General features: G+C 44.6%; 1 protein-coding gene across 13 annotated transcripts in view; it reads right to left on the bottom strand.

Moving 5' to 3' along the window:
- Positions 1 to 417: 417 nt before the first annotated feature.
- Positions 418 to 15937, bottom strand: part of LOC134038951 (NACHT, LRR and PYD domains-containing protein 3-like) — a 201505-nt gene continuing 185985 nt past the window's right edge. For 3 of the 13 annotated variants that reach the window (XM_062484639.1, XM_062484638.1, XM_062484641.1), the window contains 4 exons: positions 9021 to 9191; positions 6329 to 6502; positions 3582 to 3628; positions 418 to 1639 (listed from right to left, as the gene is read on the bottom strand). In XM_062484639.1, the coding sequence (XP_062340623.1) occupies positions 1104 to 1639; positions 3582 to 3628; positions 6329 to 6502; positions 9021 to 9191 (928 nt within the window). In that variant the 3' untranslated portion in view covers positions 418 to 1103. The remainder of the gene's footprint in view (positions 1640 to 3581; positions 3629 to 6328; positions 6503 to 9020; positions 9192 to 15937) is intronic. The other 10 variants (XM_062484642.1, XM_062484640.1, XM_062484645.1 and 7 more) reach the window with 6 other exon arrangements.

Here is a 15937-nt window from a genome sequence, read left to right as displayed (position 1 = left end):
AGGGAGGGTGGGGGGAGAGAGTAGGGAGGGAGGGTGGGGGAGAGAGTAGGGAGGGAGGGTGGGGGGGAGAGAGTAGGGAAGGAGGGTGGGGGGAGAGAGTAGGGAAGGAGGGTGGGGGGAGAGAGTAGGGAGGGAGGGTGGGGGGGAGAGAGTAGGGAGGGAGGGTAGGGAGAGAGTAGGGAGGGAGGGTGGGGGGAGAGAGTAGGGAGGGAGGGTGGGGGGAGAGAGTAGGGAGGGAGGGTGGGGGGGAGAGAGTAGGGAGGGAGGGTGGGGGGAGAGAGTAGGGAGGGAGGGTGGGGGGAGAGAGTAGGGAGGGAGAGAGGGGATCACACTAGACACACACACAGTGTATATTCAAGTGGGTAATACTGTCATATTACTGGTCCTAAATGTAGTGTTTCCAGTGTGTGTGTGTGTGTGTGTGTGTACATGTGTGTGTGTGCATGTGTGTGTGTGTGTGTACGTGTGTGTGTGTGTGTGTCTATAGGGCCACTGGGTCACCAACAAACACACAGCATGTCTTCTATCATCCTGTATAAAACATCTTTATTTCTCCTTATTTAGTCACTAAGACACTATTTAGTTCATCACATTCAGTGGGACTGAGATCAAAGACAGGATTGTTGTTTGTCAACAATTAACCCGTTAAGGAGCAGCATCACACGTGTGCGATAGTTCGAAAGCCCCACAGAGTAACGTCGCACGTGTGATTCTGAACATTCCAACCGACTATTTTCCGATAGACAAAAACTACATGACAAACGCTGTAGTATGGCTTCAAAATGTACAATTAGGAGGCTAACAAGTAACACTAGCAGGTAGTAGCATTGCTACGAGTATTATGCTAGGTTGCTAGGTAACGGAAGCTAACTAAAGCTAGCTTCCGTTTTGGAAAAATAACTCACTCTGGTGGAAGCGTAGGTAATATTTAGAGATATTAATAATATTTAATATCAGTAATATTTACATCTAAAAGGTTAAAACAAAACAAACATTCTACACACACCAATATTTACAAACACTCTGGGATATCAATTCCAACTGTATACAGTTCAATCTTCAATGACATCTATGTGAGCACAGTGTGTGAGAGTGTGTGTGGGCTATTCTACCTGACACAGGGACACTGAGGAGTCATCAAGAACCAAGAACCCAGGATAGAGGGGCTCAGTGAATGTGCTGTGGAATGTGTGCAGGTGGGTCAGTGTGTCAGAGGAGACTGTGTAGAAGGACAGAGTGCCGGCCGGCCAGTCCAGATACACTCCTACTCTGTGGGAGCTGGAGGGGGGGGCAGGTATGTCAGTGCTCTTCTTATTGTGCCAGGCAGAGTAATCGTCATCATCACAGACCAGACTCCAGGACTTGTTATTGTGTCCAAGCCTACAGTCAGCACCCCTTCCTCTCCTGCTGATTCCTTTATATGTCACTGCTATACCAACCCATCTTCCACTCCACTCTGCCTCCCAGTAACAGCGCCCAGACAGACCCTCTCTACACAGCACCTGTGCACAGCCCTCAAATCTCTCTGGGTGATCAGGATACGGCTGCTTCTCCCACCTCCTTGTCACCTTTCTGTTCTCCTCAGACAGAGAGAGTTCTCTGCATGCTGTGTTTGGGTCCAGTGTGAGCTCACAGGCATCTGATGGGGGAGACCAAGACACAATATATTACTGATCATCATCATTCACATTAGAATGTCTCCCTCTTCCTGCCCTCCCCCTTTCATTCTCTCCCCCCCCACCCCCCTGACCTCCTCCCCCCCAACACCACTTATCTGCTCTCTCCCCCCCACCTCCTCTCCCCCCACCCCCCTTATCTACTCTCTCCCCCCCACCTCCTCTCCCCCACCCCCTCATCTACTCTCTCCCCCCATCCCTGACCTCCTCTCCCCCCCACCTCCTCTCCCCCCACCCCCCTTATCTACTCTCTCCCCCCACCTCCTCTCTCCCCCCCACCTCCTCTCCCCCCCACCCCCTTATCTACTCTCTCCCCCCCACCTCCTCTCCCCCCACCCCCCTTATCTACTCTCTCCCCCCCACCTCCTCTCCCCCCACCCCCCTTATCTACTCTCTCCCCCCCACCTCCTCTCCCCCCTACCCCCTCATCTACTCTCTCCCCCCATCCCTGACCTCCTCTCCCCCCCACCTCCTCTCCCCCAACACCACTTATCTACTCTCTCCCCCCCACCACTTCTCCCCCTACCCCCTCATCTACTCTCTCCCCCATCCCTGACCTCCTCTCCCCCCCACCTCCTCTCCCCCCACCCCTCTGTCCTCCTCTCCCCCCACCCCCATTATCTACTCTCTCACCCCCCCCCCTGACCTCCTCTCCCCCCAGCCCCCTTATCTACTCTCTCCCCCCCCCCTGACCTCTCCCCCCCCACCCCCCTTATCTACTCTCTCCCCCCCACCTCCTCTCCCCCAACCCCCCTTATCTACTCTCTCCCCCCCACCTCCTCTCCCCCAACCCCCCTTATCTACTCTCTCCCCCCCACCTCCTCTCTCCCCCCCACCTCCTCTCCCCCAACACCACTTATCTACTCTCTCCCCCCCACCACTTCTCCCCCTACCCCCTCATCTACTCTCTCCCCCATCCCTGACCTCCTCTCCCCCCCACCTCCTCTCCCCCCACCCCTCTGTCCTCCTCTCCCCCCACCCCCATTATCTACTCTCTCACCCCCCCCCCTGACCTCCTCTCCCCCCAGCCCCCTTATCTACTCTCTCCCCCCCACCTCCTCTCCCCCCCCAGCCCCCTTATCTACTCTCTCCCCCCCACCTCCTCTCCCCCTACCCCCTCATCTACTCTCTCCCCCCATCCCTGACCTCCTCTCCCCCCCACCTCCTCTCCCCCCACCCCTCTGTCCTCCTCTCCCCCCACCCCCATTATCTACTCTCTCACCCCCGCCCCCTGACCTCCTCTCTCCCCCCCCACCTCCCCCCCCCTGACCTCCTCTCCCCCCACCCCCACCTCCTCCTCTCCCCCCAGCCCCCTTATCTACTCTCTCCCCCCCACCTCCTCTCCCCCCACCCTCCTATCTCCTCTCCCCCCACCCCCCTGACCTCCTCCCCCCCAACACCACTTATCTGCTCTCTCCCCACACCCCCATTATCTATTCTCTCCCCCACGCCCCCTGACCTCCTCCCCCCCCACCCCTCTCCCCCCACCCCCCTTATCAACTCTCTCCCCCCCGCCCCCTGACCTCTTCCCCCCCACCCCCCTTATCTACTCTCTCCCCCCCACCTCCTCTCCCCCGACCCCCCCCCCTCCTCTCCCCCCACCCCCCTGACCTCCTCTCAGAAGAGGAGAGAGACGAAAGGGGAGAAGGAGATGAAGGGAGGGGTGGGAGGAGGAGAGGGTAGGGCAGTGGAGAGGGAAGGAAGCGAGGAGTGAGGGAAGGAGGGAGGGGGACAGGAAACACACAGCAGCTAGGGGAAGGGAGGGGGGGGAACAGGGGAGGGGGAGAGAGGGGAGGGTGAAGGGAGGGCACATACGTGTGTCCATTTCTGACAGTGTCAAAGTCACTAATGGTATTGTCCCTGTATGACCCTGTGTACCAGAACTAAGTAGCAGTCAATACTCACATTTCCTAAGACCAGGTTTGATCCAGCACTCTCCACCATGATCCACACTGTAGGGAGAAGCAGAGGAATGATGAGGAAATGACACCTCACCTGTTGCTACGTGACTAAAGTAAACATGTTGTTTCTATGTTTATCATCAGAGGTGTATTCCAGAAAACAGCTCAGAGTTTTACAAACTCTGAGCCTAACCCTGAACTCAGACTTGATGAACCCTGAGATGGGAAGCACAGAGTTATCGGTTCCAGAAGAGCTGATCTGAGTTCGTTTAATTCTAATTCACTGGAATTAGGAATTCTCATGCGTGCAGGCGAGTATGCAAACATTTTCTGAAAGGTAAACAACAACTGCAACAGCAAAAGAGAGACAATTGGTCAATGAGTACATTTCAATGCAGTCTATTTATTTGACATTTAACCACACGTCTTACTACAGCTGGACAAGTGGTGGAACAATCCTATGGGCACAAAACACACTTGGCAGCAGCTGAAAATGAAATATAAAATCAGTTCAAACAGGTAGGGCATATTTTGCTTTGGCCTTCCCACCCCCTTTGCATGTCATGAGTTCTGTAATGTTGTACAATGTATGTGCCCATGTGCTGAGGTGTTTTCTCCTGTTCTCACACTGTACTCCTCTAGGAGCATAGTCTGGGGGTTGACTTTTTCTCTCATGTTTCTGCTGACATTTTCAAGGGGGCGCCGATAATGGCTGCCTCGGTCGGTATCTTTCGGCCAAAGTAAATTCCTTGTCTGTCATTGTCCCCTTCTGATTCAGACACATGATTGTTTTAATCATGTTTGACAGGATTAAACCAAGTACAAATCATTCAGTGGCTGTCTCAACTTGTGAGAATGCTGTTTTAACACATAAATGTTGTCTCACCTAATCCTGCTCAGTATATGAACATTGGACTTGTAGTGGACTAACAGAAAGAAGGCAGAGGAGGGCACCACCTCTGACAGAGGCAGAAGAGCTGGCTCTGAGCCAGAACGCTGGGCGACCAGCGGCTGAAGGCATCCCTGGAGGGAACTCATCCAAGCCTATCACCCCCGAGGACACAAGGGCCCACATAACATGTTAGTGTGTTTGTGGAGATTTCATTTGGGGGGTTCATTTCTCCCAAAGGTCATTGATGGTGTTACCTGCCTTGTTGAGCCTTCTGCCACAACAGAACCTCTTGCAGTTTAAGTTCTCAATATTGCAAAGACTGTGTACAGTACAGTAGAACAGAATGCTCTTCATCACAGAATGATACAGATATGTTGGCTGCTGCCACAGAGAGGGATTCAGAAAGACCTACAGAGGTATACATCTTACTGTATGGTAGCTACTGAGCTACACTGTTCTCTCCCCATGTACATTGTTTTGAGGTTCTTGTGTGGAATTATGGGTTTGACATGTACATTGACGTGATGAGAAAAAAGAATGAATGGTAAAACAACTGGCACATTCTTCTCCTTTATAACAGAGCATGACTGGGCATTACAAGGAGGAGCAGGGTTTCCCACAGAAAACGTGTTAGTTAAGGTGGTAGGGTTTGCCGTCAGACCGGGAGGGGGGGTTGTAGAGTCTAGCCTAATGTGTTCTGGGGGGAGGGGGGTCGTTTGTACGATAGACTAATGCATTCTGCAGAGAAGGTACTGTTTGGAATGAAAGGGAGCAAACAGGACAGAGTAACACGGCATTCATCTTTCTTTTTGGACGACGTAGTTAAGGCGGCAGGCGTGTGTTGCTTAGGCGGCCGCCTTAACTGGAAAGTGCTGCGGGAAACCCTGAGGAGGGTCCATCAACCTCCACAGCACAGATTAACAGGGACATGTTCAGTAAATACCAGGTTAGCTCTGCATGGAAACTTCATGTCATCCTTATGTGTTATACGCAGTGGCGGTCCTAGCACATTTGGCGCCCCAGGCAAGTTTTTCCCTTACAGATGCAACCAAATTGGCCGCAATTTAGAGCCTCTCCATGTGGTCATTTTATATCAACTATTTATTCATTGAATTGAAAGAAAATGTGCCATATTGTGTTATGTATCGTTATCGGGATATGAAAGGATCTATATCAGGATATGAGATTGTGGTCATATCGCACAGCCCTACTGCAAACTAAAATACAACAGTACATTATCAGTAATACATTTAAAATGGGGAAAATGGTAATAATTGCTTTGCAGGTCAATTTAAGGTGTAGGCCCCTACATGTTCTGCCTGTGCCCCCAACATGTTCAGTTAGGGGCTACAGTGCTCCTAGTAAAACAAGTTAGTCTGGAGCCCTGGATGAGGAAAGGACACCCCATGTCTGATAGTTGCTTCAGGCTCGGCATGAGGGAGGAGAGAGGGAGAAATTCATGGTTTGTTAAACAAAAGCTGCCAGCAAGCAGGTTAGGTTAGTTACCATCAGTTACCGTGGTAACTTAACCAGAGTTTGTGTTTCCTCTCTTTCTGGAACAGAAAACCCAGAGTTTCCCTCATCTCAGGGTTAACAAACTCACTGTTTTCACTTCAACCCACTTTCTGGAATAGACCCCAGGAAATACAATTAGGATTGTAGCTATATAGTCATAATTGCACTAAAGGCTATTGTAGATTATATAGGGCTTCTCTCTTCCTAACCCACTGTCCTAAATAAACACGCAGTCTGTGATTGTATAATCATGAAATGCAAGGTCTATTAACATACTTAGATGTATATTCAGTGTTAAGCAACATTACATTAAGAGGTATATAAAAACACAAACATGTCCTTACTTGAGTTTCTCCAGTCTGCAGTGTGGATCCTCCAGTCCAGCAGAGAGCAGCTTCGATCCTTTTTCTCCTGGATGATTGTAGCTCAGGTCCAGTTCCCTCAGGTGGAAGGGGTTGGACCTCAGAGCTGAGGCCAGAGAAGCACAGCCTTCCTCTGTGACCAGACAGCCTGACAACCTGTAGAAAGAGGATCAATGTTGTGACAGAATCCATCTGGGCCTCCAGAGTGAGTCAGCACAGAGGGGTTCATTTGGCAGGTGCTGTCATAGCTGCTCCTCCCCCTCATTAGACAGAGTGACCTTTCCCCCCAGTTCAGGAAGGTTAGGTTTGTGGTCAGTTTGGTGCTAGTAGTTCTATGGAACATCAGGACGTCTGCTACATAAAGCCAAACTTGACTTGAATGAACACAACAAATTAGTTGGGGCTATAGCCCCTATTCTTAAGCAGTACGAGACATAGAACATGGATCATATCTATCCACCATTGCAGAAAGCAATGTTCACGGCCACGTGACCTTTCCCTCTCTAAACCGAGTTCTATGACAGCTCGACGTAGATCATCATTGCCGCCGCTGCTTCAGAATTGTATTAAATATCACGATATCGAGGAGGATGAGCAACTGAACAGTGACAGGACGTTAATCATTCATGAAGTCATGACAACCTAATAAACAACAGCGACCAGCTACTTTCCCGACAAAGCTCTCTCCTGCTGCCTCTTTCTAGCTATTTTTAACTACCTTCCATTCCCCACACCCTGCCGCAGTCAACTAAAACGTAATTTATACAAATAAAGTGGTAAAATATCAGCCTACCTGCCGAACTTGTTCCACTGAGTTGGATTCCAACTGAAGAATATCCCACTTCAGTCGCTCTGTAGCCTATTAGCTACAAAACGTCCTGGTTTATACCCTGAGAATTTTCTGTGGTAAACCTGAGGTAATTTGCTTCTAAATTACCGTAAAAAGCCTCAGTAAACTTATTTATTCTGGACCGGCTACTAATAGACTTTAACTTTCAGATGGTAAATTTTTCTCTAGCTTCGAGTTTTCTGAGCAGATAGACATCTGGTTCCCTTCAGACGCCTTCAGTTAACAGTGTTGTTTTTAGCAACACGGATAACTGATACAGAGACAGAGATCACATGACTGAGCGTGCCATCAAACACTTCAGGCTATTGGACAATATAAGAAGTTCTTCTAAAAAATTAAAGGGGAAATTAAATGGAAGTGAAATTAACCAAAAGTATTCAAAAAACGTATCTAGCAAATACATATTTTTTTTAAATAACAGAGAATGCCTGTCAGTATTTATTTAACTATGTTAAGTCATTAGATAACCTGACTGCCTGTTGGCTCTGCACTCCCTGCGAGAAGAGGAACTGCTATATTAGTATGCTGTTCATGGATTACAGATAATCATTTAACACCATCATGCCTATGTCTTTATATAGGCTATTTCAACATTTTATATTCTTTCCAAAATTCTAGTTTTAAGTTGTAACAGTCATGTTTGCATTCTGTGCTCTTAATGTTAGGACGCATTAGCAGGGCCAACCTCAATACATTTTATGGCCAATGTCACCTTTTGTGATCTGTGCAAAGGATCAATAAAAGACTGACGTTCTGTGTTCAACTTTCTTTCTTCCCTTTTTTAAAGAGCAGATATGTGTTTGAAATCTCACTCGGTATGGGGCATTTGGTTGACTCTCCCTGCATCTCAGATGGAATACTACCATCTTATGAAGTAAAGTATGTCAGAATAAATGTGAATAGCCAGTTCCATACATATATACAGTATATACAGTAGCATTATACATCAAGCACACTTTTCTTGCCATTCCTAATTTGAAACCCTTCATGTAGTGGAAGAGGCGTCAACCACAGGAACAACAGCCGCCAGATGCTAAACTCACTGCCCAGGTAAATGTACAATAATATGATGAATAGTATATCTTAACCCTTGTGTTGTCTTCAGGGTCAAACATAACTGCTATTATATTTAACAGCAGAGAAAACCCTCAAATAGTTCTTTTTTTAACTTCAAATGTCTTACTTTTCGTAGTGACCCTAACATTCATAAAAATACATCACAACAACCACAGACACACACGTACACAATAAGAAATTGAGATTATGTGTGCTACTGATTTAGGTTACAGTCTATAAAGGTGCTGAAGATGACAGTACCTCCATTTCTCTCTTTGCGAAAGCCATGACTGCACATTTCAGTGTTGTAATAAAACAAGTGGTGTTCACAGATTAAAGTCAAAATGTTTCCACTGTGAAGAGGGAAACCCCAGATGTTCACAAAGTTTGATGAATGACAGGTTGTGTTTCAATGCGAAATAGGTTTAAGGTTGAAAATTAAATTAAGCTGTATTGTATTACCCTTTGGGCAAGGGCATACAGATTGTTAACACTACCCAAAGAGACTGCAGTCGTGTTGCACATTCAGAATCAGTTGCATCAACATTTTCATTCTGTCTAAAATAAACAAAAACATGAAATAAAATATAAGCCAATCATTATGTACAGCATGTTTTAGAGTGTTTCAGATGCAGCAAATCTGCCTGTTTCTTATCAAACTAGTCCTCACTGATGACTAGAAGGCATATCTCATTCTTGGCATTAAGTTTATACCCAACTTGATGATGGTAACTTTACTAATGGCTCATGTAGAACATAAATACATACCTCAGTATCTCCAGTTTGCAGAGTGGGTTCCTCAGTCCAGCAGAGAGCAGCTTCATGCCGGCATCCTTCAGATCATTGTTACTTAGTTCTAGTTGTCTCAGGAAGGAGGTTGACTTCAGAGCTGAGCTCAGAGAAGCACAGCCTTCCTCTGTGATGTGACAGCCTGACAGCCTGTAGAAGATTATCATTAGGGAGGGATCACAAACACTTTTTATTGTTACCTCTACTCTTGATGCTTGATGATGCTTTGCTTATGGTCTGCACCTCTTCTTCAACACCGACCACCTCTGGAAGAGTGGAACTCTCACTGAATTGCTCCTACCAAGCTTTCTTAAATGTTTTAACTATAAGTTTCCCTGAGAGTTTGTCCTTGTCTTTCTTGAGGGTTTAGGTTGGTTTAGGTCCAGTTCTATGGGTGTGTGTGAAGCCCTCTGCGACATTGCTTGAAAAAGGGCTATACAAATAACATTTGACTTGAACACAATGACACAGTAGCCAGTAACCAATGTGAAAAATGAACCTGCCTGAGAAGCTGATTTTACTAAGCTGGATTGTAGTTGTGAAATATTCCAAAAACTATCCTGTCTAATGTATACTGAGACATCATGTGATCTTCCTGAGGTATTTCTAAATCATATAATGTGAAATTTCAGTGAATCTTTTGTTCTAGACTGTCTAGTGTCTTTTTGAGCTAATCAGATCACAATTCCCTTGGTACTATGATCAATACTAGGTTTAGTATCTCCTATTATCAGTGCTATAGATTAGATCTATGGCACTGTTGTACTGACATGATCAAACTATCAATGAATATATGACACTGTTCAGGAATGGTTAGCTTGATTGTGTTATTGTGACATGAAACTTAAAAGATTAATTCACCAGTTAGATACAATAACACAATACATCCTTTCAAATGATGTATTGTGTTATTGTATCAACGAGTAAATGGCTCGTTATACCATTTGTGTTATATGGTTATTCAGTTATTCCAAAATAAAACAAAACAACCAAGCATTTCCCCATAATCCGGTTCTGACATCCGAAATGGACAAAACGATATTACGAGCCTATTTCATCTTTTGCAGATATCAGCATAAAGGATATGGAATAATCAAAACATCGATTAATGGCTGGTTATACCATTTGTGTTATATGGTTGTGTCATTTAAAAAAAAAAACGAAACAACCAAAAACAAGCCGTTATACTTAAATGTGTGTTCGACTTACTAAAGTGACAAAACGATATTACGGCCCTATTTTGCATTTATCAACACGGGTTTCAAAATAGAAAAACCAATGGCCACAAGGTACACGGACCTATTTGCTGGGGCATATTTTGAAAATTAAATCTCAAATGTCTATTTCTTTTTCATTTTAATTAAGTGAAAGATTGAGCACTCTTGAAGAAGAAAATTAAAATGCAAATAGGATGATTGATTACTAATTTCATTTATGAGTCAAATAATGCAGCCACATTCTTAAAATGCAAATGCATTTCTGGAAATGCATTTGCATTGGAATTTTGGTAACGATTTGCTTCCATAGGTTACTTCTACCTGGAACAAAATGTGATACCAGCAAAATATTTCCAAACACAGTCATATTCTGTAAAGAAAACCTGAGTGTTACTTCAACAATAACAAAAAACATGTCCCTCTAGTATTCTGAAATAACAATCTTTAATCCAGTCTGGTTGTCTTTGAATTCGCTGGCTCCTATTTTGAACACTTTCACTTGGAGCAGTCTCCGCCGGCCTCTGTTCGTCTGCTGGAAGAGTGAATGTCTCTGGCAGCACAGACAGGCGCCAAGCATCCCACGTTCTCCCATCCGTCAGTGTATAGCTGTGAGCTCCTTTCTGCTGTGTCACTTTATGAGGCTCACTGAACTTTGACTTTCCTTTCTTGACATGCACAGGGTTTCTTACATGCACAAGACTTCCTGGGTGCAATTTAGGAGTCTTAGCACGTCTCTTGGCATCAGTGTACTCTTTCATGTGTAACTGATTCTTTGCAGCTGTCTCTTTGTTCTAGACTGTCTAGTGTCTTTTTGAGCTAATCAGATCACAATTCCCTTGGTACTATGATCAATACTAGGTTTAGTATCTCCTATTATCAGTGCTATAGATTAGATCTATGGCACTGTTGTACTGACATGATCAAACTATCAATGAATATATGACACTGTTCAGGAATGGTTAGCTTGATTGTGTTATTGTGACATGAAACTTAAAAGATTAATTCACCAGTTAGATACAATAACACAATACATCCTTTCAAATGATGTATTGTGTTATTGTATCAACGAGTAAATGGCTCGTTATACCATTTGTGTTATATGGTTATTCAGTTATTCCAAAATAAAACAAAACAACCAAGCATTTCCCCATAATCCGGTTCTGACATCCGAAATGGACAAAACGATATTACGAGCCTATTTCATCTTTTGCAGATATCAGCATAAAGGATATGGAATAATCAAAACATCGATTAATGGCTGGTTATACCATTTGTGTTATATGGTTGTGTCATTTAAAAAAAAAAACGAAACAACCAAAAACAAGCCGTTATACTTAAATGTGTGTTCGACTTACTAAAGTGACAAAACGATATTACGGCCCTATTTTGCATTTATCAACACGGGTTTCAAAATAGAAAAACCAATGGCCACAAGGTACACGGACCTATTTGCTGGGGCATATTTTGAAAATTAAATCTCAAATGTCTATTTCTTTTTCATTTTAATTAAGTGAAAGATTGAGCACTCTTGAAGAAGAAAATTAAAATGCAAATAGGATGATTGATTACTAATTTCATTTATGAGTCAAATAATGCAGCCACATTCTTAAAATGCAAATGCATTTCTGGAAATGCATTTGCATTGGAATTTTGGTAACGATTTGCTTCCATAGGTTACTTCTACCTGGAACAAAATGTGATACCAGCAAAATATTTCCAAACACAGTCATATTCTGTAAAGAAAACCTGAGTGTTACTTCAACAATAACAAAAAACATGTCCCTCTAGTATTCTGAAATAACAATCTTTAATCCAGTCTGGTTGTCTTTGAATTCGCTGGCTCCTATTTTGAACACTTTCACTTGGAGCAGTCTCCGCCGGCCTCTGTTCGTCTGCTGGAAGAGTGAATGTCTCTGGCAGCACAGACAGGCGCCAAGCATCCCACGTTCTCCCATCCGTCAGTGTATAGCTGTGAGCTCCTTTCTGCTGTGTCACTTTATGAGGCTCACTGAACTTTGACTTTCCTTTCTTGACATGCACAGGGTTTCTTACATGCACAAGACTTCCTGGGTGCAATTTAGGAGTCTTAGCACGTCTCTTGGCATCAGTGTACTCTTTCATGTGTAACTGATTCTTTGCAGCTGTCTCTTAGTTCCTGGTCCTGAACAGTGGTGAGCTTTGGCTTGACAAAGAGGTTGGTTCTCATCTATCTTCCATACAGGAGCTGGAAGGGTGACGTCCCTGTGGTCGCATGTAGTGGAGCTCTATAAACTGGAAGGAATTCAGTGACGTGAGTTTTCCACCGAATTTTCTCTCTCTGTGCTGTGATGATGCTTTCTTTACACCGTTTAGTCTCTCTACAACTCAATTTCCTCCAAGAAAGAGGACATTTCTGACGATGTTAGCTGTGGGCTATTATCTGTCACCACAGCCATGGGGTTTCCTTTTTCACTAAACACGGTGCTCATAAAACATATCACTGTAGCTGTTGTACATTGTGGAGCAAAACACACCTCTGGCCACTTCGAATAGTACTCCATCATAGTAACAGCAAACTTACAGTCAACAGGACCCCTTTCAAATGGGCCCAAAATGTCCAGTGCAAGTCCCTTTGCCTTTGCTGTTTTATCATTCAACTGTCAGGACACACAGGTGGTAATGACACACTGCTCCAGTGCATCCATCTTAGGCCACCAGTACAGGTCTCTGAGTCTCTGTTTTGTATGGACGATGCCTTGATGGCTCTCGTGTGCTCGGTGTACCATGTGAGAACGTAGCCTTACTGGCACCACTATTCTGTGACTCCCTCTCAGAATAAGTGACTCTTACATGGAAAGTTCCTTCCTAATTTGGTAGTAAGGCATCATGTCTGTCGGCAGGCCTTTGGATGACGCAGGCCACCCTATGGTCATGTAGACTTGCAGCTTACGTAGCTCTGGACAGGAGAAGCAGGCATCCATAAAGTCAGACTTATGGTGTGTCCCAGGTAGGTCAGGTTTTTATGGTAGTGTTTACACTTCGCTGTATTCAGATGTAGTCCAGCGTCATGTAACCTGTAGATTACCGCTTTCAGGCGAGTTTCATGATCAGCACGGCAAGATGAGTAGACAATGATGTCATCACAAACTCCAGGTAGACCTTGCGGCACTATGGACATCCTTTTCTGAAATGCTGAGATGCTAGTCCATAACAAACTCGCTTGTATCTGAAAAGCCCCTCATGGGTTATGAAGGCAGTCAGGTCTCTGCTGTCCTCATGTAGAGGAACCTGGTAGTAAGCATTTGTGAGGTCGATGGTGGAGAACATGGTTTCTCCCCTGAGTTCTGAAAAGAGCTCCTCCGTGTGAGGAATGGGGCAACAATCAGTTACCACCGCCTTGTTGGGCTCCCTGAGGTCCGCACACATCCGTATTCTTGTTGAGCTCTTTCATTGAGTCACAACGATTGGCGACACCCAGGGAGAAGGGTCTATCTTCTCGATGATGTCAGCGTCTAGCAGAAGTCTTAATTCAGCCGAAACAGCATTCTTGACAGAGAAGGGCAGCCTCCTATTTCTGCTGCATAGGTTTCACATAATCTCTTACTTCTACTTTCTGCACTAAGTTTTTCACACAGCCCATGGTAGGTAGAGGTGAAGCTGTAGGGGCAGGCAAGGGTGGAACCACTATTTCTCTCACTGTCTGTTCTGATCTGAGTTTTACTCTGTTTCCCACAATGACCATTTTCAGTGCCTGGATTAAGTCTAACCTAAGCAGTGGTGAACCTGATTCTACAATGTAAAATGAGGCTGGAGCAGAACATTCATCATGTATCCATTTGTTTCCAGTTGTCCCAATACTGGGATTCCCTGTCTTGAGTACGTCACCAGAGGAATCTCTGGTGACATTACCTAATATGGCTGCATATTAGGTAATGTGCCTCATTCTACAGTGCACATTATTTTCTTATCTTTTGGGACAGTATCTTTTATAAATAACACCGTCAGCTCAGGAATAACTACCTCCCTCACCTCATGTTTTTGACCTGAGCGGCACACTTTAGCAAAATGTCCAGTCTTTCCACATGATTTGCATATTTTGTTTGCGGCAGGGCATTTTGTGGAGTTTGCCAGGTGCTTATCCGAGTCACATCTGTAACATTTTTGTGTACATTTAGAATTTGTTTGACATTTTCTTGAGTTACCTGTTCTGTTCGGACGTTTCTGTTTCTTCTTTGGCAGCGTATTCATCTCCCTCACCGGCACTCCACTGTTTGAGAGTTCACTTGCATTGTGTGTGGCTGATTCCACTTGATTAGCAATCTGTATGGCTTTATCCAGAGAACGTTTATCTTCTAACAGCAAACGTTCGCGTATGCGTCCACTGAAGGCTAAAGTGTTTTTCTCTCTCTATTTAAAAAAAAAAGAATGACAATAAAATCTATCTAGATAAACTACGCTGGGCCTGCTGAACCTATACCTCTTCCACATATACTGGTCAGGGAAGCATTACTTCTGTTTCTGAAGACCCGTTGGGCTGGTGGGATAAATCTTTCTCTTTGTCTTTGTATAATCTGAGCACCTTCATCCACAGGGTTGTCAAAGAACGGATAAGCCATAATTGATTGTAACTTGTCAAAACCCACTGCTTAGTTTAGGCCTTATTTTATGTCAATTAACCAATTACTTTTGAAAACAGTTAAAGTGACATGATTTCTTAACTTGTTTATTTAAATTAATACATTCTTTGGAGATGAAGTAAACACGTAAAGTCTGCACTTATGTTTCCGAACATGGACAGAACAGAATTGCTTTGTGCACTGGAATTCACTCGACGGAACTGTCTATTGACGTTCTGTTTTGTAATGGCATTTTTTTACATAGTTACAATATCTATGTTTCTTTAAGCGGTAAAAAGTAAGTTCCTTTGTTATAGACAGTCGAATGTAAGAAACTGAGGCTCTGTGGTGTGGTTTACTCTGTAGAAGGGACACTCAGATTGTCTTAAGGTATTTATGGTGTTGTTTTATGACACCTAACTAAGAGCCAGAGGGTCTTAGTTGGGTCTCGGGATTGGGGAGATGGTTATCAGTTGAGCGAGCTGACCTAACCTTTTGGCCAAAGAGATGGCCAAGTCAGACATCCTGTTTGTGTATTATTAACCATCTCCTCATTTAGAGAGGGAGCAGTGACATCAAAGAACTGTGGGACACTTGGTATGGAGTCAAACTGTCACTGAACAGTGCTGACCAATCACAGAGACCGCTATATTGATGGATTCACCATCGGAAGAACCATTTGTTCTAGGGTTAGGGTAAGTTTACATAAGGCAGGGTTTTAGGGTTGTTCTTCACCACTCTCTCGAACGACCTGTAGGTTACATCTGCGTGTCTTTCGCTATGACAGGTCCAGAGTACTCTGTTAATTATTAATTTGTACAAACTAAATAAATTGTATTGAAACCGCCATCTTGACTATTCAGATCTACACAGTGCCACTTGAATTCTTCCATTACAGTTTCCGCCTGTTTTACTGGGATTTTCATGCACAACCATCTCTAGGGTTTACAGAGAATGGTCCAAAAAAGAGAAAATATCCAGTGAGCGGCAGTTGTGTGGTCTAAAATGCCTTGTTGATGTCAGAGGAGAATGGGCAGACTGGTTCAAGATGATAAATCAAATAACCACTCGTTACAACCAAGGT

The sequence above is a fragment of the Osmerus eperlanus genome, chromosome 18 (assembly GCF_963692335.1).
Source record: "Osmerus eperlanus chromosome 18, fOsmEpe2.1, whole genome shotgun sequence".
Classification (NCBI taxonomy): domain Eukaryota; kingdom Metazoa; phylum Chordata; class Actinopteri; order Osmeriformes; family Osmeridae; genus Osmerus; species Osmerus eperlanus.
Note: the sequence above shows the minus strand (reverse complement) of the source record. Positions and strands in the feature narration are given on the sequence as shown.